The 21090-nt window shown below is 37.0% G+C and overlaps 4 protein-coding genes across 6 annotated transcripts; 3 read left to right on the forward strand and 1 right to left on the reverse strand.

Annotated features, from left to right (window-relative positions):
- Window positions 1-388: 388 nt before the first annotated feature.
- LOC133854345 (NADPH HC-toxin reductase 1-like) lies at window positions 389-2890 on the forward strand. Of its 2 annotated transcripts, none has more exons than XM_062290498.1 (5): window positions 389-546; window positions 650-819; window positions 921-1136; window positions 1264-1643; window positions 2610-2890. In XM_062290498.1, exons 1-5 carry the CDS (start codon window positions 396-398, stop codon window positions 2749-2751), a joined length of 1059 nt encoding a protein of 352 aa, XP_062146482.1. In that variant the 5' UTR covers window positions 389-395; the 3' UTR covers window positions 2752-2890. The 2 variants fall into 2 exon arrangements, with proteins under 2 accessions (XP_062146482.1, XP_062146483.1); XM_062290499.1 differs by having other exon boundaries at window positions 1264-1642; window positions 2626-2890.
- A 5054-nt stretch (window positions 2891-7944) lies between these two features.
- Window positions 7945-9755, forward strand: LOC133854112 (uncharacterized). Of its 2 annotated transcripts, XM_062290153.1 has the most exons (3): window positions 7947-8435; window positions 9061-9078; window positions 9169-9755. In XM_062290153.1, exons 1-3 carry the CDS (start codon window positions 8066-8068, stop codon window positions 9303-9305), a joined length of 525 nt encoding a protein of 174 aa, XP_062146137.1. In that variant the 5' UTR covers window positions 7947-8065; the 3' UTR covers window positions 9306-9755. The 2 variants fall into 2 exon arrangements, with proteins under 2 accessions (XP_062146138.1, XP_062146137.1); XM_062290154.1 differs by lacking the exon at window positions 9061-9078 and having other exon boundaries at window positions 7945-8435.
- A 203-nt stretch (window positions 9756-9958) lies between these two features.
- LOC133854111 (probable WRKY transcription factor 41) lies at window positions 9959-11789 on the reverse strand. The gene is made up of 3 exons (XM_062290152.1): window positions 11153-11789; window positions 10918-11046; window positions 9959-10755 (listed from the first exon to the last, which is right to left on the reverse strand). The coding sequence occupies exons 1-3, from the start codon at window positions 11476-11478 to the stop codon at window positions 10134-10136; spliced, it is 1077 nt and encodes a 358-aa protein (XP_062146136.1). The 5' UTR covers window positions 11479-11789; the 3' UTR covers window positions 9959-10133.
- Window positions 11790-15672: 3883 nt separating this feature from the next.
- On the forward strand, window positions 15673-16218 carry LOC133853865 (uncharacterized). Its single transcript, XM_062289891.1, has one exon. It carries the CDS (start codon window positions 15673-15675, stop codon window positions 16216-16218), a length of 546 nt encoding a protein of 181 aa, XP_062145875.1.
- The last annotated feature ends 4872 nt before the right edge of the window (window positions 16219-21090 follow it).

Genomic DNA, 21090 nt, shown 5'->3' on the forward strand with positions numbered 1-21090 from the left:
TGCACCTAAAATGCTAGTTAGAGTTCCTTCTAGTGTTTTTTTTTTTAGTCCTTTTATGTTGACATTACACCTTATTTTTAATAAAGAAAAATTATAGCTTGATTTCTTTTTTCTATTTTTATTAAAAAATACAAGGTACCATGCATGTCAGCATAGAGGAGGAACCCTAGAAAATTAGATATATGGTTAACTAAAATGCCTATTTACGTACGTATGAGCTTTAAGATCCAAAAAGACATTAAAAGAAACTCTAGCATTGTTATAATTAGATATATGGTCGACTAAAATGCCTATTCACGTATGTTGGTCTGCTGCCGTCTGGAAATGACCTACATTAACATTAATAAAATGCCATGCGCCACCGTTTAAATAGGCCTACCCTCGGCATGTTGTTGATGCTGAATAGAAAAAAGAATTGGATCACAATGGAGGAGAACAGCAACAGTAGAGTCTGCGTGACAGGAGCTTCTGGATATATTGGCTCTTGGCTTGCCAAAAAGCTTTTAGAGAAAGGTTATACAGTCCATGCAACTCTCAGGAACTTGGGTCTCTCTCTCTCTCTCTCTCTCTCTCTCTCTCTGTGATTGTGGTCTTTTGTTCAACTTTTTTATTTATGAATTATGGTCTTTTGTTTAACTTTAAACTGCAGGAGACACGTCCAAAGTGGATCTCCTCAAGTCCTTACCCAACGCAGACAACAGATTGGTGCTATTTCAAGCTGATATTTACAATCCCTCTGATTTTGAACCCGCAATTAAAGGGTGCGAATATGTCTTTCATGTGGCCACTCCGATGCAACATGACACCCAAAGCTCCCAGGTATGTCCATTTCCAAAGATATATCTTACTTATCTTATTCTTACATATATAAGTTGAAGAATTTTGGTACGTAACTTAAAGTTTGATAATATGAAATAAAGTACAAGGATACAGCTGGAGCTGCTGTTGCCGGGGTTAGGACCATCGCTGATTCATGCATCCGCTCACAAACAGTTAAGCGACTCATCTACACTGCGTCTTTGACGGCATCGTCACCATTAACAGAAGATGGAGCTTCTTTTAAGTCTTGCATTGATGAATCCTGTTGGACACCCTTTCATGATATCTCATTCACTTATGCCAATGATTTTCTACTGGTAGTTCCTTCTGATATTTCTGAAAATTAAATGTATCATTAGTGGGTCTATATAATAATTCATGACATCTAAAATCCTAGTATCTGAGCCTGAAATTTCATAATTTTCGGGATTTTGTTTTGTATAGGGATACACTAAATCAAAGACCTTAGCGGAGAAAGAGGTGCTGAAATATAATGAATATGAAAATGGTAGACTCGAAGTTGTAACACTAGCTTGTGGCCTAGTGGGAGGAGAAACTCTCCTTCCATATGTACCTACAAGTGTGGAAGTAATTTTATCACCACTCACCAGCAATTTGTCTTGGTTTAATGCATTCAAATTTTTGCAAGAAGTTTGGGGTTCAATTGCTCTTGTACACATTGAAGACGTTTGTCAAGCACATATCTTCTGCATGGAAAAACCATCAATGAAAGGTAGATTCCTCTGTGCTGCCACCAATCCAACCATCAGTGAAATTGCAATTTACTTCCAAGAAAAGTTTCCGGAATACGAGATAGCAAAAGAGTAAGACTTTTATTTAAAATTTTATTGCCCAATTTCCTTCCCTTTTATTTCTTTGAAGAGAAATTTCCTTCTTCTAATGCTCCATTTGTTTCGGCGTAAAATAATTTATGGAAAGTGATTTCGGCATTTTTCGGTATTTAGTGGGGGCGAAAATAATAGTCAACCGAAAAATGATTTCTATTTGATAAAAAATGCTAAGTAAATTTCAGAAAATGATTTACGCTTTTTAAAAGCGTAAATCATTTTCCCCAGATAAGAGATGCAGTCGACCCTCTTTTAAACAACACAATCGACCTTTAAGTTCAAGCAGTCGACTATTGCCGAAATCCGACAACCATCACCGGATTCCGAAAAGCCAAATTCCGCCACTCGTCGGAATCAGCGACGTTCGACCAGGGTCATCGGATTCCCGTGATACTGTACTAGATTTCGGTGCCAGAATGGTCGGATTCCTGCCATCTGGCCAGGATCATGCCAAAATGACCAAATCTTGGTCAACTGGCCATAATGGCTAAATCCCTACCAGTTCTGACCAGGATCTGGCCAGAACTAGCAAGGATCTGGGTGTTTTGGCCAGATCCGTCTAGATGGCTGAGATTCGGCACAAATGGCCAGATTCTGGCCTCCTTGCCAGAATCCATCACAAATGGCCAGATTTCAACCACTTTAAAAATAATTTTTTAAAATAATCCCAATTTCTAAAATATATGATTATTATTAGTCAATGTGTATATCTTAGGTAACATAATGTTTTACTTGTTTTTTTTTTTATATTATTTTATATTAATATTTTTATGTTGTGAATAAAAATTGATTTTTATAAGTTAAAATGATTGAATGAAAATAAATAAATATATATATATATATATATATATATATATATATATATATATATATATATATATATAATTCAAAAAATTATTTCATCCCTGAACAAGACTTTTCTCTGACAATGATTTTAATTAGATTTTTGGAAGGACCAAATCAAGGAGTAGTTAGATGTGATTCCTCAAAGCTGATGAAGATGGGGTTTGACTATGTATACGATGAGAATAAAATATTAGATGACAGTGTGGCATGTGGAAGGCGATGTGGAGCTCTAATGTAATGTCCATTAATCCTTGTTCTTGAGGAATTATAAATAAGCCTGGGCTGTAACTCTTGTTTTTCAGTTTTCTATTTACATTACCAGTAAGAAGGTTGTGGGATTATTTATTTTAATTAAAAGTTATTCAATATTGCTTCCATTGAAGTTGGTTAAATATGTTTTTTTGAGTATTGAAGATCGTATATTTTGGAAGGAGAAATGTTAGCATTTTCAACTCCTCTATCCGTGGAGATCGACTATCTCTAGCTAGCTTATTATACTTAATCCCCTTTAAAAACTACAAACCATTCCTTTTGCAAAGATATTTTCCAACTTCAATTTCTGAAATTTGGTGTCCCACCCCCAAATCCCTTTGTAATGCCTGCGTTAAAGTTAAAGCATAAGCCATAAGTAAAAAATATCTGATTTTTTCAGGTAGTTCTACGGCTTATTGAAATACTCGCAGCGGAAAAAAAATCATGTAATAATTTTTTTATTTGACACTACAAAGGTCATTTGTAAAGCATACCACAGCTTCATTACATAAATTAAACAATATTATTTATACATAACCATCAAAACATCTCACATGCGGCATGTATATATGTACATGTATCTATAGCAAAATGTGACTTAGCTCAAATCAGCCCTTCCAAAGGTAGAGGCCTTCTATCAATCCCATGGATAGAAACCTAAGCATGCATACTGTTGGTTTATTTTAATTGACTCGTTCTTTTTTTGACAAAAACGCCTCCATATCTAGAACTTCCTTATCAGGGACTTCCATAACAAGGACATTGAAATCCCAAAAAATTCCAGAAGAATATTATAGAATATATTTTCCAATATGGAAATAACTGATCAAAACAAGAATCTATACAATATATTACTAAGAAGGAAATATCCTGGTGAAGGAAAGAATCTGGAAGATTTACAGCTCAGAAAATCAGTTTTCCCTACAGACCATTTGGACCTCCAGTTGCTAAGGTCCGGACGCCCAAGTCAGAAATGCTCATGGTCCGGAAGACGGTCCGGACGACCTAGTAGATGCTGAAGTCAATAAGTTCCCATTAACAAGAAGTCTGAACGTTTATGCGGTGTCTGCAGACGGAGGAACTACTTTATACAACCGTTCGAATGCTAGGGTTTTCAAGTCCAAACATGTTTCAGTATTTTTTGAAGTTTCAGTTGTTGGTCCGGACGCCCAGAAGCATGGTCTGGACGTCGCCTATGAAAATCCGTGTTTGTGTCAAATTAGGTTTTCTGAAGCCTATTTAAAAAGGCTCATAGACTGTTTATTTGTAAGGATTCAGTATTGAATTCTAGTGAGTTAAGAGATGATGTTTTGGTAGAGATTGTTAGATGTGCTAATTCGTAGAGTATTTGTGTGGTTTGATCAAACATTAAAGTCTAACTTAGAGAGGAGCTCTAAGTTAAAGGAATTTATTGAAGAACAATTCAAACAAGAGGTCTAGTTGGGAGATGGTCATGTATAGGTATGTGTCAGAGTTAAATGTACGACTACTGCATTGGGTTATGTAAGTACGACTGCTTTGTAACTAACTTTTTCTCCTAAATAGTAGATTGTTTGGATTTGGCTGCCCTTGAGTGATTTTTCTCTTTGGTACAAAGAGTTTCCACTTTGTTACTAAAATATCTGTGTTCTTTATATTCCACATTTAATATTTTGGTATATTGGTTGATTACACACAAACACATAGGAGTCTTAATTTTTCACATACAAATCTTCATCAATAGCTTCCACAACAACATCAGTAAAATTACAACAATTTTACAGGTGAATGTATTAGTCCATGGCTGAGCAAGTAAAAACATATTAGCCTTAACATTCGTCTATAATATTGTGAGCCCGTTTTACCTTTAAAAAATCTTCTCTCCATTGTTTTGTAAGTCAACATTCACAATGCATTTTTTTGAAAGTGTCATAACCGTTTTGCATGTCACATATAATAGAGAGGCTATATACATAATAGTTGAAAATTAAAATTCTATTTCCTTTACATTTTCTTTTCTATATATATATATATATATATATATATATATATATTAATTTCCTTTACATTTTCTTTTATATATATATATATATATATATATATATATATATATATATATATATATATATATATATATATATATAACTTCATATCCCACAATATGGAGTAAATCAGATAATATCAAATGGTAATACAAAACATAAACTAAGTAAATCCCTCTTACAGATATCAATGGAAATAATGTAACGTCTAAGATATTAATTAGCTAGGTATTAAAAATGTGAATTAAACTAAGAGAGTAATTAGATAAATGCGAAAAAAGAACACATAAAAACTGTCAAAGTTAGAATTTTTGGGTTGGGTGTCCGGACGGGTCAGGCAGTAGAGTCTTGTTCACTGCCATGTCCGGATGGCTAGCAGATTGACCTTACCGAGAGTCCCAGTTCAACGTGTGTCTAGACGGGACATGTATGAGTTCGAACAGTGCAACACAAGAGTGATGGATGCACGTATCACATAGGAGTGTCCGAACCGGTCGGGATTTAAGTTGTGGGTTAAAGTGCTATTTTAATGTGGGTTCAAGCCACGTGTCACAATTCTATGCTAACTCTAAGTTGGAACTCGGCTTTTATATATATGAGATGATATGATATAGAGAGAAGACAAAATAGTATGAAAGATTAAATCAAATTAGATTTAATTGTGTTCAAACCTGATTTGATTGATTGAAATAAATTACAACTAATGTTGAAATCAAAACCCATCATAACAAATCTCACAATATATTCTAACATTTTGCACATGCTAAAGGACTAAATAGACTTTTAGATGCGATGGGAGATCATTTTTCCTTTCACACCTCCCTTTGGCTCTGCCTCCTGAATCCCTCCTATCTAACCACCTCTTATTCTGGTTATATATATATATATATATGGTAACTGCACAACAATATTGAAATGTTTAGCATTTTCATTTTTTTTTTAGTAAAAAATACTAGACATATCAGCATTGTTGTGCAATTGTTGATATATATATATAAGGGAAAAATATAATTTAGCCCCCCAAACTACCAAAACTTTTGAAAAAGACCGCTTTTGGAGAAATATCCCCATAATACTCCTGACACGTGTCATTTTTCAATTATAAAATAATAAAAATAAAAACAAATTTCAAAAAAAATCAAAAAAAATTAAAAATTAATTTTTTTTTTTTTTTTAAAAAAAATAAACTAAAATTTTATTTCTTATTTTTACTTTTTTTTTTAAAAAAAAGAAGATGGGTGTTTGGGGTGTCGTTATTTTCCAACTGCGACCCGATCTTCCCGACACCCCTTCGGTCACCGTCCGTTTGCAACGCCGTGATAATCGATTTTGTAGTTTGGCTCGACAAGTTCCGATTCGCAATTATCAACTCGCTAATTGCTCATCCCTCTTTGGAAAATATCATCCACCTGATAGAAAAACTTGTGATCCTTGAGCCATAGGTAACTATTGGCCAACGTTTTGAATGCCAAAAAATCACAGAGAGGAAAATGGATATGAACATCAATGAACAAGCTCATGGCCGTACTTGATTTCTCCGTCAGAAACCGATCAAGGTTTTCTATAGTGATGATAGACTTGCTTGTCGTTTGTAACAAAACAAAATTTAGATTGGAATCATTCATAACTTTCGAAAGATCAATATAATAGACATCGAAGGATAAGAAATTAGTCATGTTCATGTTAGGAGAGGCGGGGACGAGTTCGCCGAGCTGCAGGTGTGCATAATGCCCAACAACAATGCTGAAAAGAAGCAGTACATCCTCCGGTCAATCGCAATATTTTTTTTAAAATAAAAATAAAATTTTTTTGATTCTTTTTTTTAAAAAAATTTTAAGTTTTTTTTTAATATTTTATAATTATTTTAAAGTAGTTTTTTTTAATTGAAAAATGACACGTGGCAGGGATATTATAGGGATGTTTCTTCAAAATGGGCATTTTTTAAACGTTTTGATAGTTTGAGGGGCCAGAGTACAAGCCTTTATAATTTGAGAGGCCATCCAAAAAAAAGATGATAATTTAGGAGCTGAATTGTATTTTTCCATCTATATAATGTTAAAGTTTTACATATGACAGATATCCCATATGGGTTATCGAATCTAGGGTTGATCAAATACTCATGGATCTGCCCCAACCCGCATGCCCCGCCCCTAAAATCTCGAGTTTTAGTTGATTTTTTGCGGGTACTGGTCAAAAACTGATATACCCGGGGTGGGGTGGGTTGCGGGTGGGGTTTTTAAAATCCACGGGGACCTGCCCCGCCCTGCACCCACCCCTCACAATAAAAAAGAAAAAGCCTAGCAGTGCCGCACCCCCCCCCCCCCCCCCCCCCCCCCGCCTTCACATTTTTTCATTTCTTTTCTTCGCAAACCCTAGCGCCGCACCCCGCACCCCTTCACATCTTCTTTTTCTTCTTCACGATTTCCTGCCGAATCATGCATGCTACGTCTGCTCCAATAGAATTATGGAAGTTGATAGGTCTCGCCGAGTCACCAGAAACGGCGGGAAGATCGTCGACGCTTGCTTCAAGAGGCCTCACAGAGTCGCCGATCCTGAGGTCAGTGACATCTCAACCCTTTTTTGTAATTTGTTTGAATCTGGCTTTTGTGATTTGTTTGTGATTTTCCCATTTGAATATGGTATTGTTTGAATTTAATTTTTTTTGTTTGGTTCCTGAGAAAATTTATATGTTTCTAGATCTAGGTATTAAACTCGCATATTCCTACACAACCCGCATCTCCTGCCCCACGTCACCCCACCCCGCATCACCCAACACCGCACGGGTTCTCCCCATTTTGTGCGGTTCGCGGGTGCAATTTTCACAACCCATAGGGATGTAGGACGGTGCCAAAAAAGGGGCATCCCTGCCCCATGTTCAGCCCTAATCGTATCACCATAAACGAACTTGAACCATCTCAAAGAACAAATATTTAGGAGACCCAGCGGAGTCGAGTATTGAGATCCACATTTGGACTAGACATCACTGCCCGTAAGTCCAGGCCCATCTCAGGATGGTCCACCATCGGAGGCAGGCCGACCACTACAAGCCCACCAGCTCCCTTCGTTCCTCCCAAGAAAGTATGCGAATTGAACGGTCTCGATCAGCTGAACTCCTTGACTTCGATGATAACACCATGGTCCATGGATGCCGGATGGCCCATCCTCTCTAATCCACAGCCACACCTCATTTCTTCTACATAGTCTGATAGTCACCGTCCTGAACTAATCTTTTCCCGATGCTATAAAATCTTGGCTCCTGAAAAAGGCTGCAACTTCTCAATGACGATTGGAAATCCTATTTTTCAATCTCTTGGCGCCACTCCCACCATTTTAGTCCCTTCGACTTTTCTGGGTTCTTCTCCTTTCTTCCAAAACACCCTCAGAAACCCATGTAGAGAAAGCAGGGAGTCCAAGTGTTACAGAGAGAGAAGGCTTGTCAAGAGAAGGGGAGGGATTGTTGTTTGTTGGGCATTGTTCCCAGTTGATCCATGGGCACCCAGCATCGATTCACAGAGCATAGCTTCACAGCTTTTTGCTTTTTCTTTGTTTCCCTACCTTGGTTTCTTGTACTTCATCACCAAATCCAAGTCTGCTCCAAAGCTCACCCTTTTTGGGTTCTACTTTTTGCTCGCCTTTGTGGGGGCTACCAGTGAGTTTCTCAGACCTATCTCCTCTATAAATTGCTTTTATGTTAATGTTGGATTGCTTCTTAGGGTTAAGTATGATTCCGAGTTGAAGTTCATTTTTTATGGGATAGTTTATGTTGCAATATGTAAAACTGTGGATTTAGCCTTTGTTTGGTCATTCTGGGACAAGCTTTTGATCCTTGTATCAATTAAGCTTTCTTGAGTTCTCAAGCGGGTTGGTGGTGATTCTGATTTTAACAAATCATATTGCAATTGCTCTGGAGAAACGGGTATAAAAATTACATGAGAAATTGGTTGGACTTTTTCAACATTGAGGAACTATTAGCCATCAGAAGGTTCATCATGAGAGAAAAATGAATTAATTAAAAAAATATTTTATCAATGTCAAATATATCTGTCAAAAGAAATATATTAATCTCATTTTGGCTAACAGATTAGTGCCTTTGCCCTGCTATGGTCACTTGTTCATTACAACAAAAGTATTGATTAAATGATTGAATTTGCCTCTTCCTATCAGCTTAAACTTTTGGGATAAGTGGTGGTTTAACAATTACTGTCAACAGCTTTGTTCCAACTATACTAATTTCCCTCATTTTGGCCTTTCCTGCCATTGTGTCCATTGAGCAGTCCCTGCTGGAATTTATGGTAACTTCTCTCTCCACTGAGCAAGAAATCTCAGTAATGGTTTACATATAAACGCCTAACTGTTTAACTCTGTTTCTGTGGTCAAAACAGCAAAGGTGCATTATGGTACTTCCTTGTCTAATGTGGATTGGTTACATGGTGGAGCTGAGTCGCTTCTTACTCTAACCAACTTATTTATTGTGATGGGGCTGAGAGAAGCCCTTAAGAGAGCTCGAAATGCAAAATGAAGCTCATCCAGTTATCTTCCAGTACTGAAAGGGGCGAGGCGTTCCACCTAAGAACAGGAGGGCAGTTTCATCATTTTCATTGGTTATGTTATTGTTTTCATTACCTTGTTGAAGCGCTACATAATCTGGTGTGTCTGGCAAATTTTTGGGTTCTCTTCTTGTTCTGCCTTCAGTCAGGAATATATTCAAGATATTTATGCAGCTGTCCTTTTTCTTGTGCTTGAGAGTTGTCCCCTCAACTAAATGTACAGTTGAAAAATGCATTCCGTTTTGTTGTTGAGCACATCAAGTAGTGGTTGGCTTTGGTACGCTCACATGTCATAAGAATGGATGTTAGTTTAATATACTAGATTGTTCCTCCAACCCAGTTTGGAAGTTCTTCTTTTAAGCAGTTGTTGTAATATTCCATTGGATTATGAATCAAGTTAGAATGATATATACAGTTTCAGAGTACATTGTTAAACAAGTTTGTTTTGTGTAATAGTTTGGTTTTGAAAGAAAAAACCAGACAATCATTCTATGTAAACCATGATTCCCATTGATGACTGCTATTTATGCTTTCTTGCAAAAGTTATGGAGCAGGTCAGAGTGGGATGGAAATAAAATTCATTGTCATACATACCCTAGCAATTAGAGCTACTGTGGGAAAGAAATTGGACAAATTGTTAACTCTAACATTAAGATCTATCTTACAGCTAAAATTCAAGGAGGATATTATATATTCGTCAAACATTTCTTCTATCACAAGCTAGGTTCAACAGGTCTAACCAAATTGCAAGTTTGCAACCCACATGCTGTTTTTATTCTTATTTTAGAGCCTAAATGGAATCAAGAGAAAAACGCCGGGGAGTCTAATGGGAAATTTGGATCAATTTCCGCTGGATCAAGTGAGAAATCCAAGTCTAGAATAGGAGAACTGGTGACTGAGGTGTTGGCGGAGAATATGTCAGTGAGATCAGACTCCGAACGGTGAACGTTGTGAACCCCTCTGAAGTTGCTTGCCTGGCATGCGTACGCCGAGAAGCAGTTTGATTCCGGGGTGGCCGGAGAGAAAAATGGTTGAGAAAAACTGCCCAGGAGAGTGTTATTGTCAAGTGCAGAAAGTGAAAAGCTACTGCTTTCACCCTTAAAGCATCCAAATGAAGTTGAAGGAAAAGAGAAGGGATATGCCATCTCTTTATCATCCAATTGCTCAGTATCAACCCTCAAACTGCCTCGAAAGTCTGAGAGAGCGTCTAGTGATTGCTCTTGTTGATGTTCATTATAGTTACTGTGTTTCTGTTCTTGCATTTCGGGTGATGCTGGTGCCGGGACCAAATTGGTAGCGTGGGAACAGGTGTGCTTTCCTCTGTATGTGATGTCGAATACGTTGGGGTCTTCATCCGATCTTTGCACTTGCTTTGTCGCCCAACAATTTTGACTTATACGAAAAGTGCATCTATAATAGCTTCTGTAAACGCAACATATCAGTTGTTAGAACTGTCCGTGCATCATAAAAGACAAATCTCTAATCTCTAATTGCTGTTTGTTAATATTTTTGTTTCGAAAAAGAAAAAAAGAAAAGTATAGCCACACGTGTGATTTTGAAGCAGAAAAGTAAAAGAGGAGTCACCTGGGATATTTGGCTCCGAGGATGTCCTTCTGACCATATTTTCTCCAACTATAGCCATCATCGTGGGGTCCTTCCAATCCAGTCTCAGAGCTGACTCTCACTTGGTCCGTCCATCTGGGCAATATCTTTCTGCAACCCAATTTCAAAAACACGTTGCAAGAAGCATATAAGTTATCAATCAGCATCAATTTCATTGCAGTAATCAAGAATTATGCTTCAGGCTCGAAGTTCTCACCTCTTCTTTGAGATGTTATAGTCCTGATGATGATCCTTGAGACCCTTGTCAAATTCATCGCTCGCATGACTTCCGTTGACAGAAATCGGAGACCCCGGCAAAGCTGCTGTCACTTCCACAGTCTGGGAATGTCCCGATGACCCACTCCATCTCAGAATCAACAGAGCCTTCTCGTATGAAGCTAATACCCTCTGTAACAGCATATCTGCAATATCGGGCGACGAAGATGTTGAATTCAATTGTTCACGTAACTGTTTCGCCACCTCCATTCCCTGAACCAGTTCACTAATCAGTGTCTTCTGCTCCCAGCTCCAACCGTTCTCCATCCTTTCCAATTCTGTCAATAGGGTCTAAAAGGAATGGACTACAAAGTGCTTCCTAAAGGTGAAAGTGTAACTTCTGCTACTTCATTTCTGAGTCTGTTGTTGTCAAGAAGCAAAAGCTTTCCAATTGGCCGCGAAAGTAGAAGCAGAAGGGATATGCAAGGCACAAATGGTGAACAATAAGAAGATACAAACATTTGAAGGGGAAGTTAATTGGAGGAGTTGAGTAGCAGAAAGAAAGAGGTTGGTAGGAGTGACGCTGTATGCTGTGGAAGCACAGAGAGAGGGAAGTTCTTGCATTTGAAGGGGAAGTTGAAGGAGTTGTATTTATAGCAAGTTCCTCCGGATATTGGAAAAACAAAAGAAAAAGCTAGGGAGTATTGGATTGGAACTGGAAGGTCAAAAAGTTGAAGTTTGACTGAGAAACCGAGTATTTTTTTTTCTGCAGAGACCAGTCTTTGGTCATCAGGCAGTAGGGAGTGAGGAAGTGAGGAGAGCCAAATGCTGACCAATTCAACTTCTAAAAGGGTCTCTATCATTGTCTCTCTCTCTTTCTCTGATTTGCCCTTCATGGCCTTGCATGATTGATATGAAGAAAAAATGGGAGGTCCGGGTACAAGTTTGATCGAGTAAACCAAAGAATTTTCAAACCTTTCTTCCGCGTTCTTGCTTGGTGTTTTCGGCTGCTCCAAATAGGAGTGAAATGGACTTCTGACATGCAACAGTGGTAGTGCCCTCAACCCCACTCTTACGTCCAAAGATCCTTAGCTGCTTCAAAATATCTAGAGCTAGCTCCTTCGCTAATCTTTTTTTACGACCCTTTTTAAAACTTTTTATAAAAAAAAAAAAAAATTAATTTATTTTTACCTTTATATCACATTACAATTATATAAAAAAAAAAAATAAATCATTTTTTAAAAAACATTAACAAACAAGCACGATACTAATTCGTTCATATGAATCTTTTATGCTAGCGGCTCACTACTAAATTTAGGTTTGAGACCGTACAAAAAGTCAGAACAAACAATTCAAACTTCCACCATTAAAAATGGCTTTCTGATTGAGCAGATTCTTGTAATTCTTGTCTTTTTTTTTCCCCTAATTGCTCATCAATTAGCATGTCGTTTCAACTTTCAACTTTCAACTATGACCCTCACCGCGCGCTCATAACTTGTATAGAAGTATTAAGTATAGAACCCCTAAAGCCGCTAAACCATGACCGGATGGAAAAAGGGTCTGCCACAACTGGACCCATCTACTTTTTGCCCTATTACTTCGACGTAGCAAATATTTAGTTAAAATATATATATTTTTATTTTAATTATTCACTTTTACTATTCTATTTTAAATAAATTTTATTTATTTATTATCTTTTATTAGAGCATTACTAGCAGCTTCCCTACATGGGTTCCCTTCCCTTCCCTTTCCCATTCCCTGGGAAGTGAACAGTTCTTCCCAATGCATTGGAAACTACTGTTCACTTCCCATCTTATTTTATAATCTTAAAAAAAACTCTCTCTCCTCTCACGTCTGCCTCATCTCCTTTCTTCTTTTTCATTCTTTTTTTTTTTTTTTCTTCGCCCAAACCCACCATGGCCGTTTCGTCCAAACCAACAATGGCCGTAAGTTCTTCTTTTTCGCCCAGACCACCATGGCCACCTCTCTGCAACCTTCTTCTTCATTCTTTTTTTTTTTTCCTCGCCCAAACCCACCATGGCCGTTTCGTCCAAACTACAATGGCCGTCAGTTCTTCTTCTTCGCCTAGACCACCATGCCCACCTCTCTGCAACCTTCACCTCCTCCGATGCCTTCCGGTCATGAAAATCCCAGACCCACCAGCCCCGCCTCGGCCGATGTAGGTGACGCATGGCCAACTGATTTGGGACTGTGACAAGCACAGCCCATCATTTGGGTCGGTGACGAGCACCATCCTCACTGCCGGAGACCCCTGGACGACTAGCTGCTTAATTGCCGAAGCCCTGGACGGAAAGCCCGCCGATGATGGCGGTTTTGGTGTGACAGATTGAGAAAGATGAAGTCTGGGCGTGGGTGTGAGGACGGAGAAAACGAGAGAGGGAGAGAGAGAAGAAGAAAAGAAATTAATAAAAAAAGAAAAAGAAAAAGTATAAATTAATATTTTAATGATATAGAGAAAAATGAAAGGAAGTTGCTGTGGAGTTTTTTTTTTATTGGGAAGCAAAAAGTGCTTTTGTTCCCTATGTATAGGGAAAATAGATGGGAAGGGAAGGGAAGCTGCCAAGAATACTCTTAGCATTTCCAAAGAGGAGAGAGAATCAGAATTTGTTAAGCAATATAGCAGCTAGTCAAAATTTCTAGCTGGAAGGGAAGCTTTATTTTAATTTTTTTATTATTATTATTATATAGCTAGCCAAAATAACTTCTTTTTTTTTTTTTGTGGCTATTTTGGCTAACCAAAAATAAAAGCTAAAGCAGCTATTGAAAAATTATAATTATCTACTATAACTACTGTTTTTTTCTATACTATTTTTAACCAATTCTCTATTCTACCCTTTATTTCTTTAAATATTATTTTGTGTGAAAGAGAGGTAAAAGAAAGAGGGAGAGAGAGTGAAAGAAGTAAAGGAAGAGAGATAAAACAATAAAAAAAATGCTTATAGTGTGAATAGTGAATAGGCTCTTCTATCTATCCACTATTCATACTAGAAAGAAAAATTTTATTCTATCTATTATGTTGAAGATAAAAAAATAGCTCATAATAGTCAAATTTGACTATTATGAGCTATTTGGCTATTCTATTGGAGTACTCTTAAGCATCTCCAACAATAATAGCTAAAGTAACTATTGAAAAAGTACAACTCTCTATTTTAGTTACTATTTTTTTTTTCCATATTCTCTTGCATTTAAATATTGTTTTGTGTGAAAAAAAGTGTGAAAGAAATAGGGAGAGAGAAAGAGAAAGAAGGAAAGTGAGAGAGAAAATAATAAAAAATTCTTTGTAGTGTGGATAGAGTGAATAGGCAGAAGTGCCTATTTACTATTCATACTATAAAAAACAAATTTATTTTGCCTATTCTGTTGGAGACAAAAAATGACTCATAATAGTTAAATTTAACTATTATGAACTATTTGCCTAAGCATGAGAATTTTTTGGTTTTGGGCTAAGCATGAGAATTTTTTGAGTTGGGTGGATGAGTGCTGGCAAACTCAAGCAACAGGATCCCCTTTATTTTGCTTATATTCTAAGTTCAAGGTTGTGAAGAGCATCCTGAAAACTAAGAATAATGAGGTGTTTGGAAGTTTAAGGGAGAGAGTGTTGGTGGCTAAGGATCGATTAGACCTTGCTCAATAGAAGTTCTCTCTACTTATGGTAAGGCAAGGAGTGTAGCTAGAGCTTAAGGCTATCTAAAGCGGTATACTTCTCTGACTCTTGTAGAAGAGCCTTTTCTCGATTAGAAATCAAGGAACAATTGGCTTCAACTTGGAGATCATAATACAACCTATTGGATTTTCTACATGGCAATAAAGTGGAGGAAGCTAACAAGATCAAGAATATTGTTGTAGAATACTACAAGGTATCATGGACTCTTTAGAGCATGTGGTTGATGCAAACCTAGCCAATCAGGTTAAAGGATTATTGAAGACAAGTATCTCTGAGGACCAAGCAACAGCTATGGATAAGGAAATTACTGAAGAAGAGATAAAAATGAGTAATAAAGCTCCTGGTCCAGATGGTTTCTCTGCTAGCTTCTTCAAGGCTGCATAGCATGTGGTAGGTAAGGATGTAGTCTCTGTCATTAAATCCTTTTTCTCTTCTGGTAGACTTTTAAGGGCTATGAATTCTACTATTCTGACTCTGGTACCAAAGAAGGATAATCCATCCTCTATGCGAGACTATCGTCCAATTGCTTGCTGCAATGTGTTATATAAATGTATAGAAAAAATTTGGCTAGTAGGCTGGTGAATTGCCTGGGAGGTCTAATTGGTAGGAATCAGTCTGCAATTATACCGAATCAAGGTATCTTGGAGAATGTTCTCTTGGCTCACGAAGTGGTTAGAAACTATCATAGAAGTGAACGGCAGCCTAGATGCACCATTAAGGCAGACCTTAGGAAGGCTTATGACTCGGTGGACTAGGTATACATCATACATTGTTTATATAGCCTTGGATTCACTAAGAAGTTTACAAGTTGGATTTGGGAGTGTATCTCTACTCCCATGTTTTCTTCTGCTCTCAATGGATCTCTTGTGGGTTATTGTGAGGGTAGGAAAGGCTTGAGGCCAGGGGATCCCATCTCCCTTTACCTTTTTGTTATTGCCATGGAAGTCTTTGCTAAGCTGCTGGAGGAAGTTGCCCTGCGATCAGAGTTTGAATTCAATCCGAAATGTGACGCTATCAAACTGATGCACTTGTGCTTTGCTCATGATGTGCTCACTTTTTCAAAGGCCTCGGTGCAGTTTGTAAAAGCTATTCATCGAATTCTGGAGGAGTTTACTGACATCTCGGGTTTGAAAGTTAATCATTCTAAAAGTTCTATTTTTTGTTCTGGAGTTTCTGTGGTGGAAAAGAGGAGACTGCTGGAATGTCTCAATATGCCAGAGGGTTCCCTCCCAGCGAGATATTTGGGGGTCCCTCTGATCTCAAAAAAGTTTGCTGCTTCAGATTGCGCTAGCTTATTGGAGAAAATTTTTGGTAGAATTAATTCTGGGTTGTCGAAGAATCTACCGTTTATGGCAGACTTCAACTTCTATCCTGTGTGTTGAATAGCATCCAAGTCTATTAGATGTCTATTTTTATTCTGCCTAAGAGAGTGGTAAGGAATATTGAGCAAAAGTTTAATAGGTTTTTGTTGAATAAAAATGAGCTCAATTTCAGCAAAACCAAAAGTGGCTTGGGATTCCCTTTGTGTGCCAAAGGATGAGGGTGGGTTGGGATTGAGAAAAACTGTAGATTAGAATAAAGCTGCCATTCTTAGGCACCCGTGGGCTTTGTTTGCTAGAGCAGGATCTCTTTGGATTGCCTGGGTTAATGCCAATTTGATTAATGGGAGGAATTTTTCTCTCAAAATTCCTCAAGGCTCCTCTTCGAGTAGCAGGAAAATACTTAAGCTTCGTGACATTGCAAAAAGCTTTCTGAAGTTTAAGGTTGGGGATGGCTCTTCTATTTCAATGTGGTTGGAGGCTTGGCATCCGGATGGGGTGCTTTTGGATAAATATGGATCTCAGGTCATTTATGATGCTCGAAGTCGCATAGATACTAAGCTTTCAAGTATGTTGAGGAATGGGGGGGTGGAATTGGCCTTTAGCTAGGTCAGAGGATGTGTGTCAATCCAAAGCCGTTTGTGCCTAGTGCATGGATTTTGGTCTTCAAGACATTCCCCCTTTGGATGCCTTCAAATAATTTTCAATACTCTTGTAAGGATACTTGGAAGGCTACTAGAGAGAATTTCCTTCAAATTGGTTGGCATAAGCTTCGTATCCTCTTGCTATCCCTAGACACTTCTTTTTCCTTGTGGTTGGCAATTAGAGATATCTTAACTACTAAGGGCAAGATGCTGAGATGGAATTTGATAGGGGTTATGAAGTGCTTATTTTGTCACCATTCCATTGAGTGTAAGCAACATTTATTTTTTGAATGTGGGTGCAGCAAAAGATTAAGAAGTGAGGTTATGCACAAATGCCTTGTAATCCCCATAAGATTCAATTGGGATGAGTTTATGAAGGATGGTGAAAAGAATTGGAATGGAAAATAGCTTTTTTGCAAGTTGGCTTTGGGAGCTACCGTGTACAATATTTGGAAGCATAGGAATAGCCTTAAATTTTGTAATATGTGAAATATGAAGAACAAATTCTGAAAACCATTTGTTAGGAGATTGGTTCAAGAATCATGTGAAGGGGAAAGGGAAATTCAGTTACAACTCAGTGAATGTCAAGCTTTGGGGAAATTGTGCCATCCCGTTGAATGTGTTAGCAGATAATGGACAACAGAGTTTCTGTTTCTGTGTTCTTGTTCTAGTTGTTTGTTTGTGAGTGTTTGTTTGGGAATTCCCTTTATGATGGGGTTGGGCAGTGTGTGGCCCTACAAAAAAAGGATTAATTCTTGATAGTTTTTTTTAGAAGGTTTTAAAAACCGTCTAGAATTAAATTTTTAATGAGTTGTTTTCTTTGTGTTTTTGAATGAAAAGTTTATTCATAAAAAAAAAAAAAAAAAAAGAAATGAAAAGAAAAATCAACCATATCAATTTACCACCTTTGAATATCAAATTAATGATTTTGATTATCGTAATCTCATTATTTACTCTTAACAATTAAACTCTTGATTTCCTCAAATTGATGTGAAAAGTGAATCATGTTTCACTACTAATAATAATACATAATTTCTTAACATACTTCAGACTTCAGAACATTACAAGCCTCACTATCTCAGATACTAGTGAAATACATTGATAAATAAAAAAGAAAAATATATTTTGGCCCCCTCAACTATTACTATATTTTTATTTATGTCTAAAAGCTTTAAAAAGTGACATCGACACCCCATGAACTCTCACCGTGTTTTTTTTTTTTTTTTTTTAACAAAAAATCTGAGTATTTCATTGATCAAAGATCACGAGCATAATGCTCTTACATCACAAAGTATAAAGCTATGCAAAATCATAGCCACATGCTATGAGGTTACATATTCATAGATACAAACAAAATTCTTACAATAAAGTGATATATTAATGACTTTCATCTTCCGCTAACCCATATACAAAAATAGTTAGAGAGCAGATATGCTTTAAGCAGACTAGATCTAAGACAATGGTAGTTAAATATCCTAAAAAAATTTATTTAAATCGGCCGTGAGAGATAACCCATCACACCTGACTAACCTTCATCTCATAGATCGTCCATGAGGGTAGATCTAAAGAGAAGAAAATTCTTATTCAAAGCAAAAATACAACCAACAAACAGCAACAGCGGACAAGGAGAAGATGAATGGCACAGCACGGAGGTAGATAAACAGATGCATAGCAGAGAGACCAAAATTGCTGATCTGGTCGGAGAACACCATCGAACAAGATAAAAAACCAGAATGTGAGGAGGAGGGTAGGAGCGGGCAGTAGAAAGGGAAAGGTACCTACTCCCTCCTCCTCTCAAATTTGTTTTCTGAGGGGTAAAGTTTATGGTTTTACTACCACTGCGTCTTAAATTAGACACTTTTGCATTTTTCTCTCCCAAATACCCTTCAAGTAATTAAGAAATAAAAACGATAAAAATACCAAAAAGAGGTGTCCTTTTCATATTAGCCCACTTAATTTTTCTTTTCCAAATATGTTTTTAATAACTTTAAGGGCATTTCGGAGAAAAAATTGCACAAGTATCTAATTTGACATGTAGTAATAATTTAGGGAGATTGATGTCATTTTTTAAAGTTTTTAGGCATAAATAAAACTATAGTAATAGTTCATGAGGCTAAAGTTTATTTTCCCCTTCATAATATATCTAGTACGAAGGTGACAATTAGTTCCTCCCTTGTCTTCGAAAGTAACAAATATTTAATCCAAATCTAGGTATTCTAAGAACTCCTAGAACTATTCGAGATTCAAAAAGCATAGCTGCATAAGCCCCAGCATACAAACACACACAAATGGGGTGTGCTTCAATTGCTTACGTGGTAAAAAACTATGTTAGCAATGAGGAGTGATTGTTACACTCATGCTGCACAACTCCTGCACTCACACTAGACACAAGGGAGTGGGACTTAATGTGTGGGCCCCACTTCCTTGTGTCTGGTGTGAGTGCACAAGTTGTGCAGGTGAAGTGTAACGATCATTTTTCGTTAGCAATTGGTACAAAAAAGCTACCTTTGAAAGTAATTTTTAAAGTAATTAAAATCTAGAAAATAATTATTATTTTAAAAAAACAAACTTAGGAAATGATTTTTAAATAAGTTAAAGCCCACACAATAAACTTAATTTTTGTTTTTAGGGGTAATTATTTTTTTAGTACCTATGGTTTGACTAAAAATCAAACTGACTTTTGGATTAAAAAAAAACTATCACGGATGGTACCTGATTTCATCTAATAAACGAAATTAGAACTTTCGTCCAATAATTTAATGACATGCCACATCAAATCTACTCACAATGTCACACGTGTCCTATGTGTCGTATTAATATTATTTAAAAATTAGTAGAAGAAAAAAAAGACTAAAAGGAAAAACAAAAATGAAAATGTGAAAAAAATCTCATCTGGGTGTGGCTCAAGCCATCCATTATGGTGGGCCAGGGGTGGCTAAACCACCTCTGGGCCATTTGGGGGTGGTTTCTACCATTCCCAGATGGCCTTGAGGTGGTTTAGGCCAATGCCAGGCAGTCCATAGGGGGTGATTCGGCAATATGGGTTGGCTCGACTACTCTCATTTTACCAAAGGGGTGGCTCAAGTCACCACTGGATCATAATTTTTTTTATTTATTTAGTATTATTTTTTGTTTTTTTTTTTAAAAAAAATAAAAAATATTAAAAGACGTAGGATACGTGGTAGTCACTAATTGGTTTGACATGGCAACCGTTAAAATATTGGACAGAAATACCATCTGTGTCTTTCGGATTACTACAGGTACAATCTATAATACTTTTTGTTAAAATATACTAAGAATATAATATAATTTCATTTTATTCCATATTGGGTTGATATTTAAATATTCTCTATTAGGATGTGATATTTGTACACATACTCACATTCGGTATGTGACCCATGCATGTGAGATGGGTTCCACATCCATGGATCACACACCAAATGTGAGAGTGTGTACAAAGTCTATTTACAAGTTATTGTGATTTGATTACCATACTTTGTATTTACTCTATATTATATAAATAAGGACCTTTGTACTGTAGAAAAAGAAAAAGAAAAAGAAAAAAAAAAATAAAAAAAAAGTTAATGAGTACAATATAGCCCTTAAAGCTAATTCATAGTAGGTATCTAACATTTTTCCTTTGGACTCAAGTTATTTATCAATGTCGTCCTTTCCTTCTTTTTTATTTATTTTTTTTAAGAAAAAAAAAAGTGTTGGGTTTGACATCAACGCTACTTTCTACAGGGACAAGGTTCAAATGGAGAGGATCCTCTCCAGTTAGTATATTTTTAGGGGTAAAAATATACATTCACATTTTTATTGAATATGAAAGTACATTTTTAGCCGGAGAGGATCCTCTCCATTTAAAATGGAGAAGATCCAAATGCTTTCTGGCAGTTTCTGCATGTCCTAGCCGTCATTGCTTTTGGGCTCATATTAAGGGATCCGGCTTCCATGCGGTAGTTTAAAACTATCGCATGGGTGCTGTAGTGGAAAAGTACCGTTTTCCACTTAAAAAAATTTGCAAATTTTTTAATAAATTTAAAATTATAAAAATAATAATAATTAAAAAAAAAAAAAAAAACTTAAGGGGTGGCCGGCCACCCCCTTCGGCAACGCCGGCCACCCCATTATTGGCCAAGGGGGTGGTCCGGCCACCCCCAAGCCAAAAAACAAAACAAAAAAAAAAAAAACTTAAGGGTTTGGGGTGGCCGGACCACCCCCAAAGGCCTTGGGGATGGCTCAGCCACCCCCCAGATCAGCCGTATGGGGTGGTCGAAACCACCCCCAA

This window comes from Alnus glutinosa, chromosome 13, assembly GCF_958979055.1.
Source record: "Alnus glutinosa chromosome 13, dhAlnGlut1.1, whole genome shotgun sequence".
NCBI lineage: Eukaryota > Viridiplantae > Streptophyta > Magnoliopsida > Fagales > Betulaceae > Alnus > Alnus glutinosa.